Raw genomic sequence first — 26,080 nt, 5'->3', positions numbered from 1 at the left:
GCTACCTCTTTGGTTCCTTCTTAATTCTCCTTGATGGCCCCTCCTCTTACAGATCTCCGAACATCAGCTATAGTCCAGCCCTCTTCTACCTGTATTCTTTCTAGCTGTTACCATCGGACTCCATGCTTCAGAAACCATCTGTCAATAAATTACTCATTCATATCTCTACTGTAGACCATTTTGGGGCATAAGTTCTTACCTAGAATTTCTTCAAAATACCACATGGGGTATCAAGAGACCATTAAAAGGGAATAAAGCTTCTGTTCTACCTACTACTTTGTCTGGCTTTATATAGTAGTTTGGAAAAAAAATCATTGTCAGCATATGAACGATATAGTTTAGTACTCTGTGAATCACCTCAGAAATTTAAAAAATAATAAAATTATCATAGAGTCAAATTTAATAATTCCCAGTGGAAATCCCCATTTTAAGGAATTTCTAATTATTTTGGTTGATATAACCGTGTTTTAAAAGCTGTTATTTCAGGGGTGCCTGGGTGGCTCAGTCGGTTAAGCATCCAGCTTCGGCTCAAGTCATGATCTCATGGTCCATGAGTTTGAGTCCCGCGTCGGGCTCTGTGCTGCCAGCTCAGAGCCTGGAGCCTGTTTCAGATTCTGTATCTCCCTCTCTCTCTCTGACCCTCCCCCATTCATGCTCTGTCTCTCTCTGTCTCAAAAATAAATCAACATTAAAAAAAATTTTTTTAAAGATGTTATTTCAGATTCAGTCTTCATTTTAACATGAATTGTGTATGTGTCTGTTTTTTTTATTTGTATATTTTACATCATTCTGTACATGGGGTGAAAAAAGAAGCGTTACTTCTTTTTACCTCCATACTTGAAGTGCTGTAAGAATTACAGTTGTTATTGCTAAAGCTATAATTAAAAAAATTTTTTTTTGTATTCTTAGTTAACAAATCTGTGTACTGATTTATTTTCTTTGGATTCACAAGATGCTTGGCATTTTTAGTACCATAAAGCTTCTCTTTGTCCCATTGTTAGATACTTAAGCATTATATATCTTAAATAAGCAGTGCATACCTATATTTCTGCCTCCATGAATGAATAAAGATTAAATAAATAAGAGTTAGAATGGGTACAAAGGTGGTGTTTCAGACTTAGCAATACCAAGCCATCCAGTGACTGATAAATTACCCACATTCAAAGTCTCTTCTTTGAATGAGGCAATTGACAATTCATGTATTTTCAGGACTGTCTACCACTTAGTGATATCACAACTACAAGATCTGAACATATGAAGATTATCCTGCTTCCTTCATTCTCTAAGGACAGCAGCAGATAACACATGCCTGTTGTACTGTGTGTTCCTGATAATAACACAAGAGGAAGAAGGCCAGCAGGATGAGCAGGGAAGACTGCATATCTGCAGGGCGCACAGTTTAGATTCAAGTTAATGAGATTCCAGAAAGTTCTTGCAAGATTGATGCAATCTGAGAAGAGTTTTCTGTCAATAGAAACTCCCTCTGTTTTTCCTTTATCCTTTTATTGCCTGTGTTTATTTTGGGTTCCAGTAAGGATCAGGTGCCTGATGATGGTACAATGATCAACAAGAAATCTGATGGGAAGAAAAAAGGGCTTTTCTTTGTTGCTCCTGGTGCCTAATTCTCTTGTATTGAAAGCAGTTTTTCCTATAAGAATTTGAGGGGAGGATTCATTTCTCCTATTTTTTTTCCCTCTTTAAAAAAATTTTTTTAATGTTTATTTTTGAGAGACAGGGAGAGAGAGAGACAGAGACAGAGAGAGAGAGAGAGAGAGAGAGAGAGAGAAAGCGCAAGCAAGGGAGGGGCAGAAAGAGAGGGAGACACAGAATCTGAAGCAGGCTCCAGGCTCCAAGCTGTCAGCACAGAATCCGACGCAGGGCTCGAACCCATGATCATTACCTGAGCCAAGTCGGACCCTTAACTGACTGAGCTAACCAGGCAACCCTCCCCTCTTTTAATGGTCTGTTGATCATATCTTTCTTTGTTTTTCTGTTCTCATGAGGCTTTGTGGCATGTTTTCCATTTGTGACATCTGTCCCAAAACTTCTTTTCATCCAAACATTTTCTTTCTGTCCTGAAGAGTTCCATTCTACTCTGTTTTCCACTCTGGCCTTATCACCAAGATGTCATGTTGCCTTAGGCAAGTCCTAACTCCCTTGAGGGCTTCACTTTTCAACTAGGGAAAAGGAAACAGTTTGGTTAGAAATTTTCTAAGGACTGTGTTAGCTCTGACATTCTCTTCTGCATCCTTTTGGTATGAAAGATTTCAAGTCTTGATTGGCATGTATATAGGCATTATTCTAGATGCTCAGAGGAATTAGACCTCTCTGCCACTATCCCTGACTGCTAAATGCCAGTGATTCACCACTCCTGGTCAGAGTGCAAGAATTCTCAACCAGTCTGTTACTAGAGCCAACAAAGAGAAAGAAAGTGCCACTGAGGTGTTCTAAAATATTGAATTAGTAGGAGAGGCTTATGAGAGCCATAAAGGATTGCCAGAGTGTTGGAAAGTTGAGAAAATTTGTTGAGGAAAGTTGAGAAAATTTGTTGAGCTTTATGTCTATCACTTTAACTTCCTGTGTTTCAATTTTTTCATTTGTACCAAGAATGAATGGATTAGATCAGAGGTTCTCAACCTCACAGCACATGAGGAAACTTCATAAAAATATAGATTACGTAGCATCCTTTAGGATCAATTAAATCAATTCTTTGGGTCAGAGGCAGAGTGACTGAGCATGAGGTCCATATTTTTAAAAGTGTTCCAGGTGATTCTCATGTGTATCTAGATTTGTGAATCACTGGATTAGATGATCTCTAATCCATTTTAGCTCTGATTTTTTTGTGTGTGTCATAGCAGGGGGTCAGCAGACATTTTCTGCAAAGGGTCAGATGGTTACTATTTTCAGTTTAGTGAGCTATATGGTCATTATGGCAACTGCTCAGCTAATGTAAACAAGTGGGTATGGCTGGATTTGACCATAGTTCTGCTAACCTCTTGTCTATGGCATAGAATTTACATAGAATTGATGGAACACCAGCGATCATTTCTGCCCTATATATTAGCTAATGATATATATATATATATATATATATATATATATATATATATTACATATAAAGGATGATTCTTAGTAACAGAGTTCTTTGGGGAAGCCAAAATATTTCAAAATTAAGATGCTTAGAGAAAAATCTTATTAAATACACCTTGGAATAATATTTTGATATGATATTTTAGGTTTCTTGAGATTTCCTTTGAAATACTTTTAATGAATACCATATTGACCCAATTTTATTCATCAAGCACTTGCTGATGGCCTGTCATGAGCTTTTTAAAAATAATAATACCAGATAGAGTGTAAGTAAGTTCAAGTTTGAGTAGTAGATTCAATAAGTGATGTGGGACCTTTCAGATTAAAGGGTAAGTTTTAGAGTTTTCTTTTGCCCGTTGGCACACTTAGTATCATGATTACTAAAGTTCTCAATTATTGAAAATAGAGGACAACATATTTGATACCTCTGTGTTTTTTAGGATATGCCTTTTGTCTTTGGTTGTAATGGGTTTTCTTTCTCTTGTGTCAGGAACACTATCTCTATTGCTTCTTGCAGTCAGAAAAAGTGACATTGATTTGCCATGTGGTTTGCTACAGGTTGGCAATAAACAATTCATGTAACAGGAAGCTATAATAATTTAGAAAGGATTAGAGTATATAGTATAAGTAACTCACTTATGCTGTTAATAATTGATAGCATTACAGTGCTTGACTGACTTTTTAAATTCTCAAGCATAAGTAATAGACACAAAAAGATAGTCTAAAGTTTCAGGAATATGTTTTGAATAGAGAATCAGTTTTCATGATAACCATGATCTCCTAAGTCTCTGTGCATGGCCGAAAGCTTATGCTAATGACTGTAATGTGGTTCTGAGTTTCAGGTGTGTATTAGTAAGTTCTGAAGAGCATCTGGTTTGGGCCTGCCAGGAAGGATTGATGATTTAAAACCTTCCTTTTATGTACTTCGCAGTTTAAAAATTTCTGTTATAAAGTGTGTGAAGTTTTGGGGCGCCTGGGTGGCTCAGTCGGTTGAGCGTCCAACTTTGGCTCAGGTCATGATCTCACCATTTGTGAGTTCAAGCCCCGCATCGGGCCCTGTGCTGACAGCTCAGAGCCTGGAGCCTGTTTCAGATTCTGTGTCTCCCTCTCTCTCTCTGCCCCTCCCCGGCTCATGCTCTGTCTCTCTGTCAAAAATAAATAAACATTAAAAAAATTTTTTTAAAAAGTGTGTGAAGTTTTTCACATTGTATCAGTTTTGCTGATGATTCGCCTCACATTTATTTCTTGTCATCTTCCTGGGACAACCAGTTATGAAATCCCTTTACAGTATTGCCAGCCAGATGTTGGGCTTATGAAATCTATTTTCTATTATCATGGCTCCTCTGGCATTATGCATATAGTCTAGGTGTTAATGCATAATTTTGATGCCCTGTTTTCTAAACAACCAAAAGGGTAAAAGGAAACAGAGCAAATATTTTCCTGAGGGAGAGGAGTCTGGGTTTCTAACTTGCTCTAGAAAAGGTCTTTAAGCCTTTTCTTCTTTCTTTGTCAATAGAAAGGGAAAAGGAAAATCAGGAATCTTCTTTTTTTTTTTTTTTCACTGAACAAATCCGTTAAAAAATAAGGTTGAGATAAGATTGTGGAGCTTTCTTTTTGTTAAGACCATCACACTCCCCAAAGACTTTGTTCTCCTGATCCTTAGATTAGTAACTTCAGAAATTATTATAAAGATAATGAGATTCAGTTTTAAAGATTGACTTAGGAGAATTTTTGCAGCATAATAAATTTAAATAACAAAACCAGAAATTTAAAGCAGCTGATTCTCAAGTAAAAATGCCACCTCATTGTGGCTAAACGCAACTTTTATAGAAGTCTGTACAGATTATGTCAGGTTTTCCTCTTCACGTGAAGAATAGGTTGAGCGTCTCAGCGCTTGAGTGTCATTTTGCCCTCAGCATTTACTTCTTGAATTCTAAGACAAGTGCTCTCACCTCAACCGGTGATGGCTACTTTGAGACTTTCCTGTCAGCAGGCCACAGAGAGCTGCCCGTCATGCCTCCTAGGGCAGCCCCTTCACTGCACAGGAAGAGGCAGCTAGTCTACAGTCTACAGTCACTCTGATAATTGCCAAATCTGAATTTCCATCCAGTGGCACGGTGGTTTTCACATATCACTTGAAAATGCTAATAGACACTCTAAATTAGAAAAAGGATTAAGTTACGTTAAAAAGAACTCAATTCAGGGGCGCCTGGGTGGCTCAGTCAGTTACGTGTCCGACTTCGGCACAGGTCATGATCTCACAGTTCGTGAGTTCAAGCCCCGCGTCGGGCTCTGTGCTGACAGCTCAGAGCCTGGAGCCTGCTTCAGCTTCTGTGCCTCCCTTTCTCTCTGCCCCTCCCCTGCTCATGCTCTGTCTCTCTCTGTCTCAAAAATAAATAAACATTAAAAAAAAAAAAAAACTCAATTCAGAACAACTAGATGAGACTAAAAATCATTTGGCATGTTGCCACTTCAAATCCAAATAGCAACGTGTATTTTCAGACTGAGAAGCTGTGAGGTCCGGTTGCAGCCCCGATTTCCTACTGAAGGACTCCTAGCGCTGTCATTTGCCCTGCCCAGATACTGCTTTCTGCATATGAGGTAGAACAATGGATTCACTCATCCCTAACAAAGATTTATTAAGGGATGGCATAGTGCTAAATGCTAGATGGGAAGGATACAACATGGAATGCTTTGAATAAGGTTACTGTAATAGGCAATGTGGGCTTAACATTAACCCTATGGAGTGTAAGCTTCAGGTTCTGTCTCTTGCATGGGCACCTTCAGAGGCCCTATACTTAATTATACATGCATTTTTTTAAGTTTATTTATTTATTTTTAGAGAGAGAGAGAAAACATGTGTGAGCAGGGGAGGGGCAGAGAGGCGGGGAGAGAGAGAGAGAGAGAGAGAGAGAGAGAGAGAGAGAGAGAGAGAATCCCAAACAGGCTCTGTGCTAATAACACAGACATGGGGCTTGAACCCTTGAATCATGAGATCATGACCTGAGCCAAAACCAAGAGTCAGACACTCAACTGACTGAGCCATCCAGGTGCCCCATTAATGCATAATGTTGAGTCTTTAATGTAAGAGTCCCTTCAATTACTTAAGTTCCACCAAACCTGGGTCCATCCTGGGCCAGCTATAAATCTTTAGCTATGAAATCAAGCGTGTAAGAAATATGACTCCACTTTTGCTATAGTTGAATTTATTTTCTACTTGAACACACATGCTGCTGAGTGCAAGAAGCAATGTCAGTGTATTCAGAAATCTTGTTGGAAGTGAATCTAAATTCTGAATGGAGTTTACAGAATGCCTAGATCCTGAGGGGAGGGAGCATCTGGCCATAGGTTGCCCCTTATCTGTGCTCTGTCTCTGAGGCATTGATGTTGCTCTTTGACCTAGAGGAGTACAGTGCAGGGAGATTGAATCTTTGTTCTTCTGATCCTGATTGTGAATTCTTTGATGAGCTCTCTCTCAACTTTTTCCATGCCTTGGGCATGGAAGACCCTGAGGGATTAAAGGATTGGGATGTGGCTTCCCTTCAACACCCCTCTAGAAATACAGGAAAATCTGAAGCTTTGTCGAGTTATCTGGGTCTAGACATGCCAAGCACCCATGTCTACTGTAGTGCTTGCATGCCATTCTAGGCACTTAGGATGTTTCTCTAAGGTATGCCTAATTCCAGGCCTCCACCTAGAAATTGAGGCATAGACCTCTTGTGTTCCAAAAGTCCTCTAAATCTACCCAAGGATAGAACTTGAGTTTGGTTGCAGGGCAGGACTCATTTTTAGAGGAACTGGTGTCTAAGCCCTTTTGTTAAACGCCATTCATGAGTCAGATTATGTAGTGAGGAGAGAAACTGTTTTTCACCTATCATAAATTCATCTCTGGCTACTGTTTTTGCATAAACAGTGTGATTTGAGTCTTTCAGACTTTGATTTTTGAAACTTTAAAGTCAATATTCATGTAGCTAAGAATTTTCAACTATCCATCTCTGGTTCTAAAAGCCAATTTTTGAAACTTAAAAGACCAGAATTGATTTTCTTCACTCTGGTTCTATTGTGGTTTTCCCTTTAAAAAGCAAGTAGAATGGAAGTAGAATATAATAACTGGAGAGCCTTTGAGGTACAAGGAATTAGTAATTCATAATATCATCGAGCCACATCATCTATTCAGCAGTGGCATTTTAGTAGCTACAAAACTGGCCATGATGCAGGTATCTGCACTAACCACCTTTTCTCCTCATCAGAAAATGTTCTAATTCACTGAACTGAATGAGTGTCTGCTTGTATGCTGTGGATGAGTACCCGTTGTTAAGAACTTGTTCTTGGTCAGCGATATTTGACCATGCTGTGGGTAACTATAGTAACTATAGTAACTTTAAGCAATTAGACTATATGAAAGATGATGAGTTGACAATTTCATTTCCAGGGGTACCTAGGTGGCTCAGTCAGTTAAGTGTGTCTGACTCTTGATTTCGGCTCAAGTCATTATCTCACAGTTCGTGAGTTCAAGCCCCACGTCAGGCTCCATGCAGACAGCATAAAGCCTGCTTGGAATCCTCTCTCCCTCTCTCCCTGATCCTCCCCTGCTTGTTCTCTCTATTTCTCTCTCCCTCTCTCTCTCTCTCTCTCTCTCAAAATAAATAAACTTAAGAAAAAGAAAATTTCATTTTCTAAATTAGGTAGGTACAATCCACTGCATTTGACTTTGAAGTTCTAGGTTCACCCTCATTGGTAAGCCTCACTAATGGAATAGTAATTTGCTATGGTCTTCACAACTCCTTACACACACACACACACACACACACACACACACACACACACACACACACAAATTATATACATGTCAGTGCTGCCAAAATAGTGATTTTAAATATAATTTTCTAATAACACTGCATATAATTTGGAGTAGTTTAGATAGCAATATTTAATTGTTCACTGGAAGTATTAAAGTATGAAGGATTTTTGATACATAGTAGCTTTCTTGATGTGCTAAAGCACTTGAAGACTAGTGTAGAGTTCTTTGCATTGATGTACAGAGATGTCAACAGTCTCACTTTATTTTATGAAACTAAGCTACATTTCTCTCAATGATTTTAAGAGAGTAATATTACTTTTATGCATGATGAATACAATAAAATATTTTAAATGCATTTGAGCTATTTCTCTGGCATTTCCATCTCAGCATTAGTTACAATTCTAATTGACCTTCCAGATCAATTAGCTCTCTAGGAAAATAAATGACAATGAAATGCAAGAGTATACTTTAATTCAAAGTTAATAAAAAATAACTGAATCAGTATTTAACAACCTCTGAAAGTCACTCATAATTTGGATTTGAAAATATCATGTGTAGGAGCCATTCTAGAGTTATTTGTAATGGATGTGTGCTTTAGAGACTTTTCACTTTCATTAACAATGGATTTGGCTTAAAAGCGTTCTCCTCTTGAATCTTGAAAAATTATTGAAGATAATCTGAAGGTATTTTCAAGATAAAAATTGAAGCAACCACATTACTAGACAGAAGAACTTCACAAATAGCAAACTTGATCAATAGCATGTGAAAACAGGCAATATAAGAAATCATTTCTAATAATCTAAGCCTTAACTGTAAATAAGGTTATAAATTAACATTGTAAAGGAGAGGGTTGAATTCTTGACTGAGTAAAACTAGAATCAATAATTACTTTTAAGACAAAAAAAGCAATAAATTTCTGTTGAATAAGCAGTTAATACCCAGGAAGGGCTGAGCCATCAAGGATGATATATTAAAAATAGAAATTGAGTGAATTCAGTCTTCAGCTTTTTCTTGTTATTCACTGATTTATTCATGTATATGTAATCATTCACATATTTATTCTTTTATTAATTTTTTTCAAATATTTATTAAGTGCCTGTTGTTTGTAAGGCTATTTTAAAAGTTATATTCCAGGGGTGCCTGGGTGGCTCAGTCAGTTGAGTGTCTGACTTTGGCTCAGGTCATGATCTCACAGTTCGTAGGTTCCAGCCCCCACTCCCCAGGCTCTGTCCTGATAGCTCAGAGCCTGGAGCCTGCTTCTGATTCTATGTCTCCCTCTCTCTCTGCCTCTTTCCCACTCACACTTTATCTCTCTCTCTCTCTCTCAAAAATCACTAAACATTAAAAATAAATAAATAAATAAATAAATAAATAAATAAATAAATAAATAAATAAAATTATATTCCAAATTCCAATCATAACTATTCAGCAGAATGTGTTCTTGTTAAAGAATTAAGCTAAGCACCTTTAAAAAATAGTTCATTTCTGTGCACATTAAAGGTATATGTATTAAATAGGCTTATAAAGCAAACGTGTACTTAATTTCAAACACAACTTTTATATGCAATGACATTTTGCTCAGCAGTGGATATTGATCTGGAGGTTATTTAGATTTAAAATGTAATTATTTAACTACAAATATAGGACAAGGACTTAAATTTATTTGAAGATTATTGTGAAGTCATTCAAAATTTACTAAGCAGCAAGGATTCATTGCCACCCAGCTGACTTACAGAATTGTAGATAGGTTTTTTTTAAAGTTCATTTATTTATTTTGAGAGAGAGAGAGAGAGCACACATGCAAGGAAGGGGCAGAGAGAGAAGGAGAGAAAATCCCAAGCAGGCTCCATGCTGTTAGTGTGAAGCCCGATATGGAGCTTGATCCCACAAACCATGAGCTCATGACCGGAGCCAAATTTAAGAGTCAGATGCCTAACCAGCTGAGCCACCCAGGCACCCCTAAAATTGTAGATAGTTTTTAAGGCCGTTTGAGAGAAAGGCAAAAATCTTTAGTAGTGGTTCTGAGGTGTGGAACATTTTATCATAATATACTAGTTATACAAGAGTGTGCAGTGTTGCTCATAGTTGAAGAAAAAAATTTCCCTCTTGACATCATCTATTCCTTTGAGTATAGTTGGGCTATTTATGTGTGGCTTGCATAACTGAGAATTAAAGACTCACAAAAATAAACAGGTCTACACAGAGCCCATTTATATAAATCCTATTTAATTCTCTTTGGTTAAGCTTTTAATTATATCCAATTATTTCCTGTTAGTTCATTGAAAAACCTTCTGACAAATAACCAAGTGACGACGGTCGGGCATCACATCTTACATGTTATTTTTTAAGGACACATCACACTAATTATGGCATTGCCTGCAGTTATTAAACAAAAATGAAACATTGTTATTTCATTTCAGATGCGATCTGTGAGCCGAGTCTTCAAGTTTATTGACATGCCTACAGAAGAAAGTAAACCACCTAGCAAGCCATTCAAACCATCCAAGGACATCCCGCTCTCAAAAGTTATGATTACTGAGAATCAGCATGTGAGGGAAGATGACATCTGGCCCTCAGGGGGCCAAATGACAGTCAAAGACCTTACAGCAAAGTATACAGACGGTGGAAATGCCATATTAGAGAACATTTCCTTCTCAATAAGTCCTGGCCAGAGGGTAAGATTTCAACATTGCTTGCTTTGTTAGACCTGTGTTCAGTAAGTAAATCTCAGTAGCCTAGACCAATGTGTTAGTAAAATCCATTGGTAGCATTATTATTATAGACTAGGGACAATATTGAACATACATATTTCAAGTTATTGTTTACGAAGTCCTTATTTTTTAATCTGATAATTTCGTTTGCAGAGGTCAGAAATGATATAGTTGGTTCATTTTAAATGTGATTCTACTTGTAGAATAGGTAATTGATTGCTAGGTTACTAAGCAAAAGAATCCATTAAATAAACCAAAATTATGACGTTTTAGATTTGGCCTCTTGAAACTATCTTCCATTTCAGGTAAGAGAAATATTTTGTTGTTGACTCTAATTTCTTTGTAAATTTTACCTAATATAACTCTGTCAAACAGGTGGTACTTTCTAAATTAGCTTTGTTCAGTTTATTTGTTTATTTGGAATCTTAATCAAGGTATGGATTATTTCAATTTTTTCCCAATATTTACCAAGAAAAAATTATTTACTAAACAACTGTTTTATTATTTAATAAGCAAAAATAACCATGCATTATTTTGAATTGTTCCATATAGATTTCAGCCCTGGACTGACCACATGGATGGTATTCAAATACACCAATTCTAGAATTAATTCTAGGTGAAAGGGACAGTCATTCTTCCTAAAGTCTGTGTCCTATAAATGTGGTTTTATATTTTATATTTCAAAGTTCTTATTCTGGGCTGCTCCATAAATCTAGACAGGATTATTCCTTTGTTTTATTTTTTAAAATTGAGATAGAATACAATAGAGCCACTTCCGTTTTTTTTTTTTTTTTTAAAGAGAAAGAGAGCATGAATAGAGGAGGGGAAAGAGAGAGACAGAGAGAGAGAGAGAGAGAGAGAGAGAGAGAGAAAGAATCTTAAGCAGGCTCCACACTTAGCATGGAGCCTGATGTTGGGCTCCATTCCATGACCCTGGAATCATGACCTGAGTTGAAACCAAAAGTTGGATGCTCAACTGACTGAGCCATCCAGGCACCCTATAGAGCCACTTCTAATGAAAACTGAATTTTAAACTTTCTCTCTTTGTGGCTTAATATCAAATAGAATTTTTTTATTTCGTTGAGATAATGGTCTCTAAACTTTTTTAGGCCACTATCAGTGTCATTAACATAGGAACAGACTCTTATCACTTGCTTTTTGCCCATGGGTTTAAGAATATTTCATATTTGACGCATTGGAAAAAGTTCTACTAAAAAATGTAGAGTGAGCAAAAATGTTCCTGTATACCATGCTAAATGGCTTGAAATGGCACACCAGAAATTTTGACTCCCTTTTTTAATTTTACAGTTAGTATCAATAAATTCACATACTACTAAAATTAGCTCTTTATTATAATTTTTGCCGATCAAGAATGGGACTTGTTTTTTTTTTCTTTTTGTTGAGAGAAAACAGTTTTTTTTAAGTTTTTATTTTAATTCCAGTTAGTTAACATACAGTGCAATATTAGTTTCAGGTGTACAATATAGTGATTCAACACTTCTTTGCATCACCCAGTGCTCATCACAAGTGCACTCCTTAATCCCCATCACCTATTTAACACATCCTGCTGCCACCCCCCTTCTGGTAACCATCAGCTTGTTCTCTGTAGTTAAGAGTCTGCTTTTTGGCTTCTCTCCCTCTTTTTTTCCCCCCTTTGCTCACTTGGTGTTTCTTAAATTCCATATATGAGTGAAATCATATGGTATTTGTCTTTCTCTGACTGACTTAGTCGCTTAGCATAATACTCTCTAGTTCCATCCAGGTCATTGAAAATGGCAAGATTTCATTACTTTTTATGGCTGAATAATATTCCATTGTGTGTGTGCATGTGTGTGTGTGTACGTGTGTATGTGTGTGTACACATACATACCACATCTTCCTGATCCATTCATTAGTTGATAGGCACTTGGGTTGCTTCTATATCTTGGTTATTGCAAATAATGCTTCTATAAACATAGAGGTTAATGTATCCCTTTGAATTAGTGGTTTTGTATTCTTTGAGTAAATACCCAGTAGCATGATTGCTGGATCATAGGGTAGTTCTATTTTTAACTTTTTCAGGAACCTCCATACTGTTTGCCAAAGTAGCTGCACCAGTTCCCACCAACATTGCAAGAATGTTCCCCTTTCTCCACATCCTTGCCAACACCTGTTGTTTCTTGTTGATTTTAGCCATTCTGACATGTGTGAGGTAATATCTTGTTGTAGTTTTGATTAGTAATTCCCTGATGAGGAGTTATAGCGAGCATCTTTTCATGTGTCTATAAGCCACCTGGATGTCTTCTTTGGAGAAAGAAATGTCTGTTTGTGTTTTCTGCCCATTTTTTAACATTTATTTATTTTCTGAGAGAGAGAGAGACAGAGTGTTAGTGGGGGAGGAGCAGAGAGAGAGAGGAAGATACAGAATCTGAAGCAGGCTCTAGGCTCTGAGTTGTTAGCACAGAGCCTGATGCAGGGCTCGAACCCACAAACTGTGAGATCATGACCTGAGCCGAAGTCAGGTGCTTAACCAACTGAGCCACCCAGGCACCCCTCTTCTGCCCATTTTTTAATTGGATTATTCATTTTTTGGGTGTTAAGTTTAGAAGCTCTTTATGTATTTTAAATACTAACCCTTTATGATATGTCATTTACAAATATCTTCTCCCACACTGTAGGTTGACTTTTAGTTTTATTGATTGTTTCCTTCACTGTTCAGAAGCTTTTTTATGTTGAGGTAGTCCTCATAGTTTATTTTTCCCTTGCCTCAGGAGACACCTAGAAAGAAGTTGCTATAGCTGATATCGAAGAGGCTACTGTCTGTGCTCTCTTCTAGGATTTTTATGGTTTCAGGTCTCACATGTAGGTCTTGCATCCATTTTGAATTTATTTTTGTGTGTGGATGGTGTAAGAAAATGGGCTAGTTTCTTTCTTTTGCATGTTGCTGTCCAGTTTTCCCACTACCATTTATTGAAGAGGCTGTCTTTATCCCATTGGATATTCTTTCCTGCCTTGTCGAAGATTAAGTGATATAGTTGTGGGTTCATTTCTGGGTTCCCTATTCTGTTCCATTGATTTATGTGTCTCTTTTTGTGCCTATACTGTACTGTTTTGATCACTACAGGTTTGTAATATAACTTGAAGTCCAGAATTGTGATGCCTCCAGCTTTGCTTTTCTTTTTCAACGTTGCTTTGGCTATTCAGCGTCTTTTGTGGTTTCATATAAATTTTAAGATTGATTGTTCTAACTCTGTGAAAAAGGCTGTTGGTATTTTAATAGGGATTGCATTAAATGTGTAGATTGCTTTGGGCGGTAAAGACATTTTAACAATATTCATTCTTCCATGAGCATGGAAGTTCTTTCCATTTGTTCATGTCATCTTAAATTTCATTCATCAGTGTTTTATAGTTTTCAGAGTAGAGGTCCTTCACCTCTTTGATTAGGTTTATTCCTAGGTGTCTTATTATTTTTGGTGCAGTTGTAAATGGGATTGTTTTTTTAATTTCACTTTCTGGTGTTTCATTATTGGTGTATAGAAATGCAACAGATTTCTGTACATTGATTTTGTATCCTGTGACCTTATTGAATTTGTTTATAAGTTCCAGCAGTTTTTAGGTGGAGTCTTTTGTATTTTCTATATAGAAAATATCATCCATCATGTCATCTGCAAATAGTGAAAGTTTTATTGCTTCCTTACCAATCTGGATGCTTATTATTTATTTTTGTTTTTTGATTGCTGTGGCTAGGACTGCCAGTACAATGTTAATAAAAGTGGTTAAGAGTGGAAAGGTAGATATCATTGTCTTGTTCCTGACCTTAGGGGAACAGATCTCAGTGTTTCCCCATTAAGGATGATGTTAGCTATGGGTTTTTCATATATTGCCTTTATTATATTGAGGCATGTTCCCTCTAAACCTCTTTAGAAGAGGTTTTTTTTTTATCATGAATGGATATTGTACTTTGTCAAATGCCTTTTCTGTGTCTATTGAAATAATCATATGGTTCTTACCCTTTCTCTTAAAGGATCATTGTTGATTGATGTTGATTAATTGGCAAATATTGAACCACCCTGGCAACCCAGGAATAAATCCCACTTGATCATGTTGAGTGTTTTTTTAATGTATCAATGTATTATTGAATTTGGTTTGCTAATATTTTGTTGAAGATTTTTGCATCTATGTATATCAGTGATATTGGTCTATAGCTCTCTTTTTTATGGTGACTTTTGGGTGTTTGTGTATGTGTGTGTGTGTCCTTATCTGGTTTTGGTATCAGGATAATGGTGGCCTCATAGAATAAATTTGGACATTTTTCTTCCTTTTCTATTTTTGGAATAGGCTGAAAAGAATAGGTATTAATTCCTCCTTAAAAGTTGGTAGAATTCACCTATAAAGTCATTTGGTCCTGAACTTTTGTTTGTTGAGAGTTTTTGATTACTGATTCAATTTCTTTGTTGGTTATCAGTCTGTTCAAATTTTCTGTTTCGTCGTGTTTCAGTTTTGGTAATATATATGTTTTTAGAAATTTATCCATCTCTGTTAGGTTGTCCAGTTTGTTTTTCATAATATTATCTTATAATTGTTTGTATTTCTGTGGTGTTGGTTGTTATTTATCCTCTGTCATTTGTGATTTTAGAGGAAAAATAGTTTTAAATCAACATAAATGGAAAAATTAAGTTTTAGATTGAATTTGTCCCTTATATTAGAATGAGGCTGTTTACATTGTTTAAAGTTATGCTTTGGAACTATGTAAAATTAATTATTTGCCTTTGTTACTCCCTTGCATTGAGAAAACATGTAATTAAGTAGTTTCTTTTGCCTTGCACATTAGTGAATGCCACAGGCAGCTGAGGATGCCCTTGGGATCACTGGGATAGGTTCCAAAAGTGATGTCAAGTTATAAACAATAGCAGCAAATAGGTTGATATAAACCAGGGTGAAAAGTCTTGGTAAATTACTTCCTTTTTCTCCTCCTGACATCCTCCCACCCCTTTGCTTTCCTGATGCTCAATTGCCCATTAAATTAAATTAACCAAGTCCTAGTAGAGCAACAGAATTTACAGAGTCCTCATTCCTGTAGGTAGTTTCCTTGATGTGAGAGTAATAATAAGAGCTGCTCTAAAGTTAGGAAGAAGCAGTATGTTTAGGCATTTCATATTCTCTGAACCTTTATATAGAAAATAGGCCATATGTGTTTAGTAACTATTCTTTGCCAGGAATGGTAGGTCTTTGGAAAAATTAAAAATTACTTACATAAGGCTTTGGATATTGCCATTCAAAGAGTGAAACTAATGTTTATCAAGTGTTTATAATGTCCCAAACACCATTTAAAGACATTTATTTGCTATCACATTCAATATTATTATAATTCCAAAGGTAGATATTATTACCCTCTTTGTATAATGGAAGAAACTGAAGTCCAATTAAGTGAGTGAGTTAGAAAGGATCTTTAAATCCAAATCTGTCTGACTTCGTGGTTCTTTTTCACCTGCTTCCTTTAAAAGAAGAAAAAGGAGGAACCAAAGGAGAAGAAGAGGGGAGAAAAAGAGATATCTGCCCCAGAAAATGACCATCTAAAAGGGGAAATGCAAGGTCCACTAAGAACTGAGGCAGGTCACTGTGAAGCTAAAAAAGCTTAAGTTTCAGAGAACTTTACTTGCCTGAGCTCCTTCCAAAGCCCTATACCTAATTTTATATTTATAATTCTAAAATATTTATTCCTAGAAAGAACTACTCCTCCATATTTTATAAACTTCGGGTTCTAAAAATCCTTGTTATACCCTTGAATAAAAGATACATAGGTAAAATTCTAAGGTAAAGAGAAAGGAGTTACTGTCAGTTGGCTGGAAGTTGGGCTATTTAGGGAAAGTTTTCTATAAGAAGTGGCATTTAGAAGGAGACTTTGAGACTTGAACTGTGTATTTGAACAAGCAAGGGTGAGTAAAAAAGGGTGCTGTAGGCAGAGAGAATAATACAAGCATGGACATGTACAGAAAACAATGACTGATTCAGTCAGAATGGGGGATGCATAAAGGATGAAATGGAAGACAGGATTGAAGCAAGATGATGGAAATTACGAATCTTGAGAGCTGAAGCAATAAAGGAAGTTGAAGACTTGGAAGATCCTACTCAGGTTTGCTACTAAATGATTTTTGGTCATCTTCAAGAAAGCAGTTTCTCAAAGTGTTGTTCCCTGCACCAGCATCATCTGCATCAGTTGAAAACTTGTGAAAAATGCATATTCTGAGCCCCACTCAATCCTACTGAATAAAAACTCTGAGTATAGGGACAATGGTCTTTATCACTGATGCATTCCCTTCCAAGCATGAGAGCCCAATTTAAGAGAGCCATTAGGTGTAGAGAAATAAGAGTAGAAGTTCAACTGCAAAGGGTTAGGGAATGGGTGAGTACTGAAGTGAGGAGTTATGTAGAACACCAACATTGGTAGTGAAAAGAGATAGCTGGAACAACTGTATAAGAGGATGGCTCTCTGGAAGAATTTGCCTTTTCACTGTAGAGAAGTATGGTTTTTGTTTTTTGTTTGTTTTGTTTTTTTTTTGTTTTGTGAGACAGAAGGAAAGCAGATAAGTGGAGTTAAAGAGAACTATTGGGCAGAGGTGGGAAAATGAAGGTGTTCATGTTATACAACCTTGGTCTTTTAAGCCAGTTATAAGGCAAAATCATGGGAGTCAAGTAGTGTCCATCCTGTAACTTTGTTCTTCAGTATTGTGTTGGTTATTCAGGGTCTTTTGCATTTCCATACAAACTTTAGAATTGGTTTGTCAGATCCACAAAATAACTTGCTTTTTTATTTTGATTGGGATTGCACTGACTCTATAGACCAAATTGGGAGGAACTGATATCTTGACAATATTGAGTCTTCCTTAACATAAACATGGACCATCTCTCTATTTACTTAATTTTTCTTTGATTTCATTCATCAGAGTTTTATCATTTTCCTCATCTAGATCTTGTACATATTTTCTTATGTTTATTCTAAGTATTTTGTTTTGGGAAGTGCTAATGTAAATGGTAATGTGTTCTTAATTTCAAATTCCTCTTGTTCATTGCTGGTATTTAGCAAAGCAATTGACTTTTGTAGAAGAACTCTGTATCCTACAAGTTTTCTTTAATTACTTATCAGTTCCAGGAGTTTTATTCCTGATTTAGATTTTCTACATGGATGATAGTCATCTGTGAACAAAGACAATTTTATTTCTTTCTTCCCAGTCTGTATGCCTTTCATTTCCTTTTCTTGTCTTAGTGCATTATCTAGGATTTCCAGTATTATGTTGAAAAGGAGTTTTGAGAAGGGGCATCCTTGCCTTGTTCCTGACCTTTGCAGGAAGTCTTTGAGTTTCTCACCCTTACAGGTGATGTTAACTATAGGGTTTTGTAGAAGTTTTTATCAAGTTAAAGAAGTTCCCCTCTTTCCTAGTTTTCTGAGAGTTTTTAACCAGGAATTAGCATTGGATCTTGTCAAATGAATTCTGCCTCTATTGTTATAATTGTGTGATTTTTCTTAGCCCACTGATATGATGGATTATATTAATTCATTTTTGAATTTTGAACCAACCTTGTATATCTAGAATAAATCCTACTTGGTCGTGGCGTCTAGTCTCTTTACACGTTGTTGGATTTGATTTGGTAATATTTTGCTGAAGATTTTTGGTTCTATGTACATGAGAAATGTTGATATTTATGTCTTTGATGGCTTTGGTATTATTTTAATGTTGGCCTCGTAGAATAGTTAGAAGTATTCCCTCTGCTTCTATCTCCTGGAAGAAACTGTAGAGGATTGGTAGAATTTTGACTTTAAATATTTGGTTGAATTCATCAGCGAATCTATCTGGACTTGGAGATTTCTGAAATGGAAGGTTTTTAATTGTTGATACAATTTCTTTAAAAGATATGTACCTATTTACATTGCCCATTTCTTCTGGTGTGAGTTTTGAAAGATTGTATCTTTCAAGGAATTGGTCTGTTTCATCTAGATTATCAAACTGGTGGTCATATAGTAGTTCATAGTATTCCTTTATTATTCTCTTACCATGGGGTATATAGTGATGTTCCCTCTTGCAATTGTAATGTTAGTAATTGGTGTCAACTCTCATATTTCCTTAGTTAGCCTGGCTAGAAGCTTATTAATTTTATTGATCTTTTCAAAGTACCAGTTTTCATTGATTTTCTCTACTGATTTCCTGTTTTCAATTAGTTGATTTTGCTCTAATTTTTATTATTTCTCTTCTGCTTCCTTTGAATTTAACTTGTTCTTTTTTTCCTAGTTTCCTAAGGTAGAAACTTAGATAATTGATTTTAGATATTTCTTCTCTTAGTGCTATAAATTTCTCTCTGTGCTTCTTTTACTGCATGACACAGGATGGCTAGTGTGACCTGGAGTTGGGTATTTTCCTACCCTAGATCAGTTGGGTTCTAATAAAAAGCCCAGTTGTTAGACTCTGGTAAAATAGTTTCTCTTGAGGGAGGGCTTGTGAAGAACAGAATTCTCTAATGCTCAGGAGTACTGCAAAATTGTTGCTTTCCCCCTTCTCCTGCTGGATGCACCAAAGGATTTTTCTGTATTTTTTACTGTGAGATGGTAAAACTGGTTGGGCCCCTGGAGCTAATACTCACAAAAGTCTGGGAGCCCTTCTACAAATGTCCTCTTCTGGATGTTTTTACTCTCAGACTTGTCTACACTGAGCCTCCAGTAATTTGTTAGTTACAGCTTAGGGTTTTTCAGTCTGATTCTGGTTTCTGCAGAGGTTTCTGATCATGGTTTCTTTTCTAGTAAATTGTGGTTCTCTGTGTCTGTCTGTCTGTCTCTCCATTTATGATGGCTACAGTTTGTTGTATGTCTTCACTCTGTAATAGATGTAATAAGGCTTTTGATTCTTCAGTTTGCTTAGCTTTTTACTTGTTTTTAGGCCAGAGTGATGACATTCAAGTTCCTTATATTTTGGACCAGAAACCAGAAGTCCTGTTTTTTCATCTTTTAATCCCTTTGCTTAGAATATGTTAAATGCTTGCATGAATGAATAGCTTATACCTACTTCTAGGTCATACGATTGATTAAAGTAGGAACTGATTCTTAATATGTTATTCTGAGCAGCTCTCTTTAAGATTGTTATTTCTACTGCCTTGCCCTTAGGACCTATAACAGCATGTTGCAAACTATAACAAGATGCCTCAAACATACTTCTTGCATGCTGAATTAAGAAGACTCAAATTCAGTATACTATTTTGACTACCCAAAAGTTCTGCAAGATCAGCTGTGGTCTAATTCATCTTCTTGAAAAAAAAAAATTGGAAAGGACTTAAATGGGCATTTCTTGTTTAATTTTTAATGGAATTCAGCATTCTTGGTTAGATCGTGTGCCTGAGTCCATTTGGGATTCTATTACAAGATATCTTGGGCTGGGTGGCTTATAAACAACACACGTTTATTTCTCACACTTCTAGAGTCTGGGAAGTCCAAGATCATGGTGCCAGAAAATTCATTGTCTAGTGAGAACCCACTTCCTCATAGATGTCTGTCTTGTCATTGTAACCTCATATGGTAGAAGGGGTGAGGGAGCTTCCTGGGGTTTCTTTATAAGGGCATTAATCTCATTCATGAGGGTTACACCCTCATGACCTAACCACCTCCCAAAGTCCTCACATTGGAGGTTAGGATTTCAACATATGAATGTGGGAGAAACACAAATATTAAGCCCATAGCATGATGAAAATATTTCAAAAATCAAAATTTTAAGCAGAAAAGTTATTCAGTCTTCATATTAAAGCACTTTGTCCATGACATTTATTTTATGGAAGAGATGTTCTATTATCTTCTTTGCTCTTAATTTAGGCCTTTACTTCATAGAGCCCGTACTTTAAATTTTATTTTCAATGCGTGAGAAATATAGCAGGTATTTCACAACCTTTACTTTGATTAAAAAAACAATTTTTCTTTTTTTTAAGTTTATTTATTTATTTTGAGAGAATAAGAAAGTGAGAGAGAGAGAGAGAGAGAGAGAGAGAGAGAGCGCGCAGGGGAGAGGCAGAGAGAGAGAGAGGGAGAGAGAGAATCCCAAACAGGCTCCAAACCATCAAGACAGAACCTGATGCAGGACTGTCTCACAACCATGAGATCATGACTTGGGCCAAAGTCAGGAATTGGATGCTTAACTGACTGAGCCACCCAGGCACCCCTAAAACTACTTTTCTTTTTAATCTCAAATAGTTGTTGTCTTGAAAGCTTTTGACTTTTTGCCTGAATTTTAATATCTAGATTAAATGAGAAAACTCTTCCCCCAATGAGAAAACTCTTTGTTTTTTCCTTTTCTGTTCTTCTCAAAGTGCAGGCTGGGATTCTAATTTGGAGCCACGTCCTTCATGATAAACGTAGACTTATCAAAATGCCTTAGATGGTATTTTGTGTCTATCACAGTACTGGACAGTCCCCTGGTTACACAGCTATTTAATAGTACTTCAAGATCTATTCTTTTGGGTGAGCTTACCTGCCTTCTTTATTTGTAGCCTCTTCAAAATACTGCGATGCCAGAAGCAGTTAAATCAGTATCAAGGGTTCAGATCATAGCAGCATTAACACTTAAATGTCTATTTGACTTTTTAAACACATATGGCATTCCATCTTGATAAAAATTGGTATTGAGTAACTGAATCATTTAGTAGTTTACCCTGGAGTTATGAGGAGCATATTCTCAAGAACTTATTTTATTAAGAATTATATTTTATTAATAGTAAACATATAAAAGGTGCACTTATTATCACTTTGTGGATCTACATCTTATTTTGTTTGGTATCATGATTTCTGGAGACCACAAGGAGATGAAAAATAATTATAGCAGGTTTCAATATATTGCAATAGTAGACTAGTAAATCAGGTACTCTGAAAAGAATGTACTTAGATTGTTTTATTCATGGTGCAATGAAGTTACAGTTAGCACCAAATTCAACATTATTTAGCTCTCCACATAATATTTTGATTTGTCTTGATCCAAAATTCGCAGAAAGGAAGTTCACTGAAGTTACTAGAAGTCACTGACTTGGAATTAGGATATACCTTAAAATCTCATTTGCAGGAAGTACTCTGATCCTATTCAACAGATCACTGAGAAGCCTGGAAAAACAAATCCCGGAAAGGAATTATTATGTGCCAATTATATAAACAAAAAGACTTTGTTAGGTATGGACCAATAAGATTCTTTGCAGTTAAAAACATGTCAGACACAATGCAATATCGGCAGTTCAATAATACAGAAGAAGCAGAGAAAAGCTAAAAACTTTAAAGCTAAACATAAGATTTACACTTTGCCTCTCAATTTACTCCTATACCGACATAAAAACTGAGTTTTCTAAAAATTTCAATATGTGCTGTTTGAAAGAGAACATGGTCATTTATCTCGGTTATTAGAACCTTGACTAATCATATGGGGTTCTGGACCTCAAGGTACTTTTTGTAAAAAAATTGTGATATCACCCTATTATTATTTTTCTATTTATTTTTTTAAAGTTTTTATTTAAATTCCAGTTAGCTAACATAGAGTTTAATGTTAATTTCAGAGGTACAATATAGGGGTTCATCACTTCCATACAACACCCCGTGCTCATCACAAGTACACTCCTTAATCACTGTCACCTATTTTCCCATCCCCCCACCCACCTCCTCTCTGGTAACCATCAGTTTGTCTCTATAGTTAAGACTGTTTCTTGTTTGCCTCTCTCTTGTTTGCCTCTTTCTTGTTTCTGTTTGCTTCTCTCTTTTTTCCCTTTGCTCATTTTATTTTGTTTCTTAAATTCCACATATGAGTGAAATCATGTGGTATTTGTCCTTCTCTGACTGACTTAGTTTACTTAGCATGATACTCTAGCTCCATCCATGTCATTGAAAATGACAAGATTTCATTCTTTTTTATGGCTGAGCCATATTCCATTATGTATGTATGTATGTATGCATGTTTGTATTTATATGTGTATATACTTATACCACATCTTCCTTATCCATTCATCAGTTGTTGAACACTTGGGCTATTCCCATAATTTGGCTATTGTTGATAATGTTGCTATAAATATCAGGGTGTATGTATCCCTTTGAACTAGCGTTTTTGTATTCCTTGGGTAAATACCTAGTCGTGTGATAGCTGGACTGTAGGGTAGCTCTAGTTTTAACTTTCTGAGGAACCTCCATACTGTTTTCCACAGTGGAAAGTTTACCACAGTGCAAGTGCAAGACAGTTCCCCTTTCTTCACACTGTCACCAAAAACTGTTGTTTCTTGTGTTACTGATTTTAGCCATTCTGACAGGTGTGAGGTGATATCTCATTGTAGTTTTGATTTGTATTTCCCTGATGATGAGCAATGAACATTTTTTCATGTGTCTGTTGGCCATCTGGATGTCTTCTTTGGAGAAAAGTCTATTCATGTCTTCTGCCCATTTTTAGTTGGATTATTCATTTTTTGGATGTTAAGTTTTAAAAGTTCTTTAGATATTTTAGATACAAACCCTTTATGAGATATGTCATTTACAAATATCTTCTCCTACCCTGTACGTTGCCTTTTAGTTTTATTGATTATTTCCTCTACTGTTCAGAAGTTTTTTTATGTTGATGTCATTCCAATAGTTTATCTTTGATTTTGTTTCCTTTGCACCTGGAAACGTATCTAGAAAAAAGTTGCTATGGCCAATGTCAAAGAGGTTATTGCCTGTGCTCTCTTATAGGATTTTATGGTTTCAGGTCTCACATGTAGGCCTTGCATCCATTTTGAATTTATTTTTGTGTATGGTATAAGAAAGTGGTCCAGTTTCTTTCTTTTGCATGTTGCTTTCCAGTTTTCCCAGCACCATTTTTTGAAGAGACTGTCTTTTTACCATTGGGTATTCTTTCCTGCTTTGTTGAAGATTAACTGACCAGATAGTTGTGGGTTACTTCTGGGTTTCCTATTCCGTTTCATTGATTTGTGTCTCTTTTTGTGCCAATACCATACTGTTTTGATCACTACAGCTTTGTAATATAACTTGAAGTCCAGGATTGTGATGCCTCCAGCTTTGCTTTTCTTTTTCAAGGTTGCTTTGGCTATTTGGTGTGTGTGTGTGTGTGTGTGTGTGTGTGTGTGTGTGTGTGTGTGGTTTCATGCAAATTTTAGGATTGTTTGTTCTAACTCCATGAAAAAGACTGTTGGTATTTTGATAGGGATTGCATTAAATGTGTAGATTGCTTTGGGTGCTATAGACATTTTAACAATATTTGTTCTTCCAACCCATGAGCATGGAATGTCTTTCCATTTGTTTATGTCATCTTAAATTTCTCTCATCAGTGTTTTATACTTTTCAGAGTAGAGGTCCTTCACCTCTTTGGTTAGGTTCACTCCTAAGTATCTTATTATTTGGGGTGCAATTGTAAATGATATTATTTTCTTAATTTCTCTTTCTAGTGTTTCACTATTGGTGCATAGAAATGCAACAGATTTCTGTACATTGATTTTGTATCCTGTGACTTTACTAAATTCGTGTGTCAGATCTAGCAATTTTTTGGTGGAGTCTTTTGGGTTTTCTATATAGACTATCATGTCATCTGCAAATAGTGAAATTTTTACTGCTCCCTTGCCAGTCTGAATGCCTTTTATTTCTTTTTGTTGTCTGATTAAATTTGTGACATGACTTTAAAGTAAATCACTTTCTCTTATTGAACTTCCCTTCCCCTATACCTCATCTATACAAAGCATATTCAGATTGCTTATAAAAGTTTTACTGTTGTGTTTCAAAAATCATAACATATGATGAATATGTTTGTAAAGCTTGGGCTGATTCAGAAATGGAGGTGTGCATATGAAATTTCACAAGATTTTTAATTAAGAGTTGATCTTGTAATTCACCAAAATTAACTAAATTTGTTTTCTTGTTAGATCAACTAAATAAGTTTGTCTATTCATCTGCCTTCTCTCCCTCCTTCTTCCTTTTCCTCTCTTCCTTCCTCCCTTCTTTCCATCCATCCATCCATCCATCCATCCATCCATCCATCCATCCACCCAATCCATGTGTCTGTTTATCCATTCATTCATCCTTCCACCTGATTGTCCCTCAGTGAATCCAAACAAGTATTTATTGAGAATTTTATGTGAACCCATCACATTGGAAGGTGCTGAGAATTCAATGGAAACACAGACCACCCTGTGCTTGTTAAACTTAAATTCTTGGTGTTAACACAAGTAATAACCAAGAAAAAAATAAGTAAAATATTACTGATTCTGATTAGCAGTATGAAGAACCTCAAAAGCGTGTGGTGTATAGATTGTGGTTTATCTTATTTTCTCAGTTGTCTCAGATAACAAGCATTTGTGAAAGTCTCATTACAGAGCTCTTATGAACAAAAGACATGGTGTCATTATTGTTTACCAATTTATCCCAAATGCCTAGTTTATTACCAGATTCTTAATAAGTATTCAGAAAGTTATTACTGCAGATTGTTATGAGCTCTAAAGTATTCTTTGTGGTCCATGAACTGGTTCTGGTTTATAAGCTGTTTGGGGTCTCTGATAAGTATAGGAATTGAGAGTAAACATGTAGAAATTCATTTTTATTATCTTTTCTTTTTTAAAGTACTGATTTGCAATGGACTAGATACAAATAAACAAAACTTTTCTTTGCCACAGATAGTATAAAAAGCATTACTGTAAAAGACCATTGGCCCAGCTGTCCTATAAAAAAAAGTTAAATGATAAAAGAGAAAGAGAAATCAAATAAAAGGAAAGAAGTGGGGGCGCCTGGGTGGCGCAGTCGGTTAAGCGTCCGACTTCAGCCAGGTCACGATCTCGCGCTCCGTGAGTTCGAGCCCCGCGTCAGGCTCTGGGCTGATCGCTCAGAGCCTGGAGCCTGTTTCCGATTCTGTGTCTCCCTCTCTCTCTGCCCCTCCCCCGTTCATGCTCTGTCTCTCTCTGTCCCAAAAATAAATAAACGTTGAAAAAAAAAAAAAAAAAAGGAAAGAAGTGTACATTTATTCAGTGCTACTAAATATCAGGCTGTTATTCAGTATTCAGTTAATGACTGCAGGAATGTTCTATCCCACTTAAAGCATCTCCTTCCAAGTGCTGGATCTAAGCCCACGTGGAACACAGACTTGAGGTCCCTGTGGGCTACCTGAAGCACCTGATCTCCCCTTGAAATGCCTGGAGTTCTCACTTCTGTTTTACGCTTTTACAGTCTTTTAGTAACAAGAATAGTTGTTTTCTTAATATCCTTTTTGCTTCTCCAGATTTTCTTCCTGCCAGTCAGCATAGATGTAAGAATGCAATCTGACAGCTGTCCAAGTGCCTATGCACTGAATGGCAAGGTTCAGCCTGCCCTCTCTGGGAACATAGAGCTCACTGAACTTATTCTTGTTTATGGTCAGGCCTAAACTTGTGCTTCCTTTACGAGGGGAAGTATCTACGTGTTAGAACTATTTCAGATTCATTCATTTTCAAGCTCATATTCATTCAGGAACTAGATCAAACTATA

The 26,080-nt window shown here is 36.3% G+C and overlaps 1 protein-coding gene across 2 annotated transcripts in view; it reads left to right on the top strand.

The window, feature by feature from the left end:
• The window catches only part of CFTR (CF transmembrane conductance regulator), a 189,096-nt gene that overhangs the window by 136,678 nt on the left and 26,338 nt on the right, over window positions 1-26,080 (top strand). For both annotated transcript variants that reach the window (XM_025929698.2, XM_086691782.1), the window contains exon 22: window positions 10,312-10,566. In XM_025929698.2, coding sequence (XP_025785483.1) covers window positions 10,312-10,566 — 255 coding nt within the window. The remainder of the gene's footprint in view (window positions 1-10,311; window positions 10,567-26,080) is intronic.

This window comes from Puma concolor, chromosome A2 (genome assembly GCF_028749965.1).
Source record: "Puma concolor isolate L17-30 chromosome A2, mPumCon1.1.hap2, whole genome shotgun sequence".
Taxonomy (NCBI): domain Eukaryota; kingdom Metazoa; phylum Chordata; class Mammalia; order Carnivora; family Felidae; genus Puma; species Puma concolor.
The sequence above is the reverse complement of the archived record's forward strand: the minus strand, read 5'-3'. Positions and strand labels throughout refer to the sequence as shown.